The sequence below is a fragment of the Cherax quadricarinatus genome, chromosome 37 (genome assembly GCF_038502225.1).
Source record: "Cherax quadricarinatus isolate ZL_2023a chromosome 37, ASM3850222v1, whole genome shotgun sequence".
NCBI classification, from domain to species: Eukaryota; Metazoa; Arthropoda; class Malacostraca; order Decapoda; family Parastacidae; genus Cherax; species Cherax quadricarinatus.
Window position 1 is genome coordinate 5,875,282 of NC_091328.1, and position 7,640 is coordinate 5,882,921.

Sequence of the window (7,640 nt, forward strand, 5' to 3'; positions counted from 1 at the left end):
TATTAGTATGAAGTAGTATTTTGGCAAGAATCACATTTCTGATCTTTTTCAGATATAGTGGAACTTCGGTTTTCGTATGTCCCAGTTTTCTTAGGATTCGGTTTTTGGCGAATTTTTTCGTCAAAATTTTGTACATTTTCTTACATCTGCTCGGTTTTCGTAGAGTTGAAAATGGTCTGTACCAAACGCATCTGTGCGACTCCGCCACCCATGTGCCCACACAAAGCAACCTATGCGTTCGTGACTCAGTCTGCCTTTTTTCTCATTGAGTGAGCATCACCCCACACGTTCATCTGAAACATTGGATAATAATCCATTGTGTTTTGTGCTTGTTTATTGAGTGCAACTGCTAAATAAGCCACCATGGGGGCCAAAGAAAGTTCCAAGTGCCAGCCTATTGATAAAGAAGATGAGACACACAATAGAATTCAAGAAAGAACTCATAGCGAAGTATGAAAGTGGCATACGCATGGCCGATCTCACCAGGATGTATGGGAAGTCGGCATCAACAATCGGTTCCATCCTGGCGAAGAAAAAATAAATCAAGGAAGCTGATGTTGCGAATGGGGTAAATGTGCTAACGAAACAGAGATCGCAAACAATCGAAGATGTTGAGAAGTTGTTGTTGGTGTGGATCTACGAAAAACAGTTATTGGGAGATAGTGTTTCGGAGGTGATACTTTGCGAAAAGGCAAGGCAGTTGCATGCTGATCTTGCAAAGAAAATGCCTGGAATAAGGGCTTCTTTTAGTGAACTTAAGGCCAACAGAGGCTGGTTCGACACATTCAAGAAGCAAACTGGCTGTTGCAAGCCATGTCTGCAACTTGTCCCATCTTGGGCAAATCTTAGAGACTCCAGAAACAGACCTCTCTGGACATTTTTTTTTTGTGCGACATTGGTGCAGTGACTCAAGCTGGTCCTAGTGCCAGTAAAAGACAAAGAAGGGAAGTAACCCCGGATAGGGCCTTGATACCTGAATTCCTTATGGACAGGGATTCCCATTTCAAACAATAACCTCTCCTCCTCCCTCTCCCCTCCTCGCTGTCTTTATATGCCAACAAGAGTCTTCAGTGAAGGTAAAAGTGATGTTAAATGTTCATTTATCCACTTCATTAGTGCCTTATATTTATTTTTCATTGTTTTCTGTATGTAAAACTATAGTTATTCTCTCTCAAATGTATTTTTTGTTAATACAGTGGACCCCCGGTTAATGATATTTTTTCACTCCAGAAGTATGTTCAGGTGCCAGTACTTACCGAATTTGTTCCCATAAGGAATATTGTGAAGTAGATTAGTCCATTTCAGACCCCCAAACATACACGTGCAAACGCACTTACATAATTGGTCGCATTCGGAGGTGATCGTTATGCGGGGGTCCACTGTATTTTTGGGTGTCTGGAACGGATTAATTAGATTTACATTACAGTGGTCCCTCAATAATCATTGGGCTCGATAGTCGTCCTTTTCGGAAATCATCACGTTATTTTAGTCCAAACATTGGCTCGCAAATTGTCGGTTGTCCTGGACGCGTACTCACGGCTCTGAGCCACCTCGGCCTTCCTTCCCAGCCAGTGTGGCATTGTTTGCCAGTGAGCGACGGTCCCCTCACGTGTTCATACGAAATATTTCATAATATTCCATTCATTTTAGTGCTTGCAAGTGCTAAATAAGCTACCATGGCTCCAAAGAAAGCTCCTAGTGCCAAGCCTTTGGTAAAGAAGGTGAGAAATACGATTGAATTTAAAAAAACATCATTGAACAATATGAAAGTGGCGTATGTGTGGCTGAACTGGCCAGGATGTATAACAAATCCCGTACAACCATATCTTCCATCGTGGCCAAGAAAAAGGAAATCAAGGAAGCTGTTGTTGCAAAGGGGGTAAATATGCTGACAAAAATGAGATCACCAGTACTCGAAGAGGTTGAGAAGTTATTGGTGTGGATAAACTAGAAACAATTAGCAGGAAATAGTCTTATGACGTTGACTATTTGTGAAAAGGCTAGGCAATTGCATGACGATCTGGTAAAGAAATTGCCTGCAACGAGTACTGATATTGGTGAATTTGAGGCCAGCAAAGGTTGGTTTGAGAGATTTAAGAACTGTAGTGGCATACACAACGTGATAAGGCATGGTGAGGCTGCCAGTTCGGACAAAATTGCAGGTACAAAATTCGTAAGTGAATTCAAGGAGTACATAGAGGCTGAAGGACTGAAACCTGAACAAGTGTTCATTTGTGACGAAACAGGGCTCTTTTGGAAGAAAATGCCAAGGAGGACCTACATTACTCAGGAGGAAAAGGGACTGCCTGGACAGAAGCCTATGAAAGACAGGCTGACACTCATGTTCTGTGCTAATGCTAGTGGGGATTTCAAAGTGAAGCCATTACTAGTGTACCATTCTGAAAATCCCAGAGTGTTCAGGAAAAAGTGTTATGAAGAGTAAATTGTGTGTGTTTTGGAAATCTAATAATAAGGCATGGGTCACAAGGGAAATTTTTGTCGAGTGGTTCAATGAAGTGTTTGGCCCTAGTGTGAAGAATTACCTCCTGGAAAAGAAATTGGATCTCAAGTGCCTCCTAGTAATGGACAATGCACCTGCTCATCCTCCAAACTTGGATGACCTAATTCTGCAGGAGCTTGGGTTCATCACAGTAAAGTTCTTGCCCCCAAATACCTCTCCTCTCCTCCAGCCCATGGACTAGCAGGTCATTTCAAACTTTAAAAAACTCTACACCAAAGCAATGTTTCAAAAGTGCTTTAATGTGACCTCAGACACTCACTTGACCCTAAGAGAGTTTTGGAAAGAACACTTCAGTATCCTCCATTGCATAAGCCTTATAGGTAATGCTTGGGAGGGAGCGACTACCAGGACTTTGAACTCTGCTTGGAGAAAATTGTGGCCAGATTGTGTCCACAAGAGGGATTTTGAAGGGTTTGTGGCTGACCCTGATGAGCCTATGTCAGTTGTGAACTCTATTGTGGCATTGGGGAGTTGCATGGGGTTGGATGTGAGTTTGGAGGATGTGGAAGGAACAGGAACAGATTGCAGCTCAGAATCTTGCTGCAGAGGAGGAGGAAGAGAGATGGAAGAAGGTGCCTTCTTCAGAAATTAAGGAGATTTTTGAAATGTGGGGTAGGATGGAAAGATTTATGGAGAAACATCACCCTGAGAAGGATGTTGCAAGCCATGTCGGCAACTTGTACAGTCTTGGCCCATTTTAGGGAAGTTTTAAAGAGACGCCAGAAACAGAGCTCTCTGGACACTTTTTTTGCGAGACAGGACTCCAGTGACTCTCAAGCTGGTCCTAGTGGCATTAAGAAACAGAGAAGAGAAGTAACCCCAGAAAAGGACTTGGTACCTGAGGTGTTGATGGAAGGGGATTCCCCTTCCAAACAGTAACTAATCCAATCTCTCTCCTCCTCCAGTCTTCCATACACTAAGAAGAATCACCAATAAAGGTAAGTGTTATGTTGTTAATGTTTCATTCATCATGTCCCATTGTATTATTTATGTATTACATCTATATTTCATGTAAAATATTTTTTTTGTTTTAATACTTCTGGGTGTCAGGAACGGATTATATGTATTTACATTATTTCTTATGGGGAAAATTTATTCGAAAATCATCTTTTTCGATAATCGTCGCACTTCCAGGAACGGATTAACGATGATAAACGAGGGACCACTGTATTTCTTATGTGAAATGTTGCTTTGGTTTTTGTACAATTCGGTTTTCATCAGACTTTTTAGAACGGATTAATCACGAAAACCAAGGTTCCACTGTAGCTTAGTTTGTCACTGCAGTGAGGTCTGAGCTTTCTTGTACATGTATTCACAAATCTTAACGTTAATGGTATTCATTACACTCTCGGATCTTGTTTGAGATCCTGTCTGTATAGTATACTGCACATTACTTTGTTGTAAATTTCTCCATTGCTTTCTATATGGCTGATTTTAGGAGGAAACTGAAATCTTATGGGAATGGTGGGATTTGATTTTTGAAGTTGGGGTTAAGGTTTGGGTTGTGGGTCAAGGAAGGGGCCAAGGGGGTGGCTGGGTGATTGGGGTGTAGCATCATTGGGGGGTATGGATTAGTTTGATGGGAAAATTATTGGTATGGAGTATTTGTGGGGGAGGGGTAATTAAGCATCTCAGAGCTATGGGTGTTCCTTGGTAAAATGACTAGGGTGAAGGATTGATAATGATGAGCATTTATACTGGGGTGGTGAGGGTGGGTGTCAGGGGTTAGGTGTAGGGAAGGGTTTGCAAGACAGTAAGAAAAGTTGGAAAATAACTTCTTGTATGGTTGTTTCAAAGGCTTTTCTGTCAGGAATCATTTCATTTGGGGAAGAAACTCTGGGGGTTGAGGACGAGGACATTAGAGCACTCCAGGATGATTTGAATAGACTGCTGCAGTGGTTGGGGAAGTGGCAGATGCAGTTTAATATAGACAAATGCAAAGTTCTAAATGTTGGACAGGAAAATAACCATGCCACATATGAACTAAACAATGTAGATCTTAATATTATGGATTGCAAAAAGGATTTAGGAGTTCTGGTTAGCAGTACTCTGAAACTAAGACAACAGTGCATAAGTGTTCGCAATAAAGCTAGCAGAATCCTTGGCTTCATAGCAAGAAGTATAAATAATAGAAGTCTTCAGGTTGTTCCTCAACTCTATATATCTTTGGTTAGGCCTCATTTAGATTATGCTGCACAGTTTTGGTCACCGTATTACAGAATGGATATAAATGCACTGGAAAACTTACAACGGAGATGACAAAGTTGATCCCATGTATCAGAAATCTTCCCTATGAGGATAGACTGAGGGACCTGAATCTGCACTCTCTAGAAAGGCATAGAATTAGGAAGGATGTTATTGAGGTGTATAAATGGAAAGCAGGAATTAATAAAGGGGATGTAAATAGCATGCTAAAAATGCCTAACATAGGACTTGCAGCATTGGCTTTAAATTGGAAAAATTCAGATTCAGGAAGGATATAGGAAAGCACTGGTTTGGTAACAGAGTTGGGGATGAGTGGAACAAACTCCTGAGTACCATCATAGAAGCTAAGACGTTGTGTAGTTTTAAAAATAGGTTGGATAAAATACATGATTTCCTCTTATCTCCATGGGGAAGTGGAACAAAATTCTTCCTCCGTAAGTGATGCATGTTGTAAGAGGCGACTAAAATGCCAGGAGCAAGGGGCTAGTAATCCCTTCTTCTGTATAAATTACGTACTAAATTTAAAAAGAGAAACTTTTGTTTTTCTTTTTGAGCCACCCTGCCTCTGTGGGATACGGCCGGTTTGTTGAAAAAAAAAAAATACATGAGTGGGTGTGAGTTGGACCTGACTAGCTTGTGCTACTAGGTTGGATACCGTGCTCCTCCCTTAACATAGATCTATGTTTGCTCGTGTAGCGCTCTGAACGTAGATCTACGTTTTTTACATGCTTTCTTATGGAGAAAATCAAGGTCGGAGTGCTACGCATGAAAATGTAGATCTATGTTTGGACAGTTGAAGGGTTAAGTGACGTGTCTGACCTCACTAGGTCGAGGCATTGGCTTAAACCAGTAGGAGAATTGGACCTGCCTCGCATAGACCAGAAGGCCTGTTGCAGTGTTCCTTCTTTCTTATGTTCTTATGATGAAGATATTAATCAGTTTTAATCTCGGATTAATGTTTTCTTAATACAGGTTTCAGGTGAGGCCTCCTACATTCTTCCAGAAATGTCGTGATCAGCTGTGGTATATTCATCAGCTTCAAACACTTCAAGCTCAGTATATTCAGCAAATTAATAATCTTAAGGAGGTATGGTTTTAATACATGTATAGTATTATATGTATATACAAATTATACTGTATAAAGCTGTCAAAGAAAAATTTGCTTGAAGAGTATTTCATTTGCATAGGAGTTAATGTTAATGGTGATTAACAAAGTTCCATTTTCCCTTTTAAACAGAGAATAGCAATTGAACTTTCTCGAAATTCAGTAGCTAGCAACAAGAGTGTGAACAGCTCGGCTGGTTTTCCACGTGTAGAGAGGCCTCAGTCAGCCTCTCCCAAACCAAGTCCTATTAGTTCACACACGCACCACCCACATCCTCTGCCACAAACTAAACCACAGCGAAACCACCATATCAACAAAAGTGTTGAACCAGTGGAGTTAGAAGCAGAAAGACAGTCTACCAGTTCTTCTGATACTGAAGTAAGTTTTATTGAGTTGTAAATGTAATTTTTAAATCTTAAACTGTATATAGGGTGTGAAATGATTGTTTTGCTTGCTGTGACAGATTTTGTTACTGTTTGTTGTTAAACTTTTACTGAGTATGCATAACTGTTAATTTAGAGAAAAATGGGGAGGAGGTACCAGAGTATAACGGTATAATGATTTTATGTGGGCGTAAGGTATGGGGCCTTAAACATAGCAGCGAGGAAATTGAAGGCTGTAGAGATGTCATTTGAAAGTAGTTTGTAGTGTGAATATTATTCTAAGAATGTGAAGTGTAGAAATTAAATGGTGAGGGATAATGAAAGGTATTATTCAGAGGAAAGGAGAGTTGTTGAGGCAGTCGGAGCATTTAGAGGATGGAGTAGAATAGGATGACCAAGAGTATAAATCTGGGGTGAAACAAAGAGGTAGTGTCATTCCAGGAAGGGTTGATGGTAGGGTATGGAGGATGAAGGATGCATGTGTGGGTGCGATGGATCAGAGTGAGGGGAGACAAGAAGTTTTAAGGATTTTTTTCATGTTGGAGTGAGAGCAAGGTAACATATATGGAGGGATTCAGGGAAACCAGTTAGACTTAAGTCCTGAAGATGGGAAGTTTAGTGTTTGCCCTCTGAAGGAGGGGTGGGAAGTTGTAGTTAGAAGGATCATTTGAATTGTAATGTCTGGACACTTTTGGCAAGACCACTGTTGAATGAATGATGGTGAATGCTTCCTCTCTTGGGTCACCCTACCTTGGTGGGAAATGGCTGGTGTGGTGTAGGTGTATTAGGTTGGTAGACAGCAATCACCCAGGGGGGTACTACCGTCCTGCCAAGTGAGTGTGAAACGAAAGCCTGTAATTGTTTTACATGATGGTAGGATTCCTGGTGTTTTTTGTCTGTCTCATAAATATGCAAGATTACACCGTACCATCTTGCTACTTCTACTTACACTTAGGTCACACTAGACATAAATGTACATGTTTAGTTATACACACTCATCTGAGTTTTCTTTGATTTTATCTTAATAGTTCTTGGTCTTAATACTTTTCCTTTTATATCCATGGGGAAGTGGAATAAGAATCTTTCCTCCGTAAGCCATGCGTGTTGTAAAAGTCAACTAAAATGCTGGGATCAATGGGCTAGTAACCCCTTTTCCTGTAATAATTACTAAAAAGAATAATAAGAAAACTGTCAAAGTGGGAAGTCTGAATGTGCATGGATATTGTGCAAATGATAAGAAAGAGATGATGGGGGATGTTATGCATGAGAAGAAGCTGGATGTCCTGGCTTTAAGTGAAACAAAGCTGAAGGGGGTAGGAGAGTTTCAGTGGAGAGGAATAAATGGGATTAGGTCAAGGGTTTCAAATAGAATTAGAGCTAAAGAAGGAGTAGCAATAATGTTGAAGGATAAGTTATGGCAGGAAAA

At 40.6% G+C, this 7,640-nt stretch overlaps 1 protein-coding gene across 6 annotated transcripts in view; it reads left to right on the forward strand.

Annotated features, from left to right (window-relative positions):
- Positions 1–7,640, forward strand: part of LOC128701797 (E3 ubiquitin-protein ligase TRIM37) — a 96,031-nt gene that overhangs the window by 64,414 nt on the left and 23,977 nt on the right. For all 6 annotated transcript variants that reach the window (XM_053795735.2, XM_053795720.2, XM_053795721.2 and 3 more), the window contains exons 9-10: positions 5,699–5,813; positions 5,964–6,209. In XM_053795735.2, coding sequence (XP_053651710.1) covers positions 5,699–5,813; positions 5,964–6,209 — 361 coding nt within the window. The remainder of the gene's footprint in view (positions 1–5,698; positions 5,814–5,963; positions 6,210–7,640) is intronic.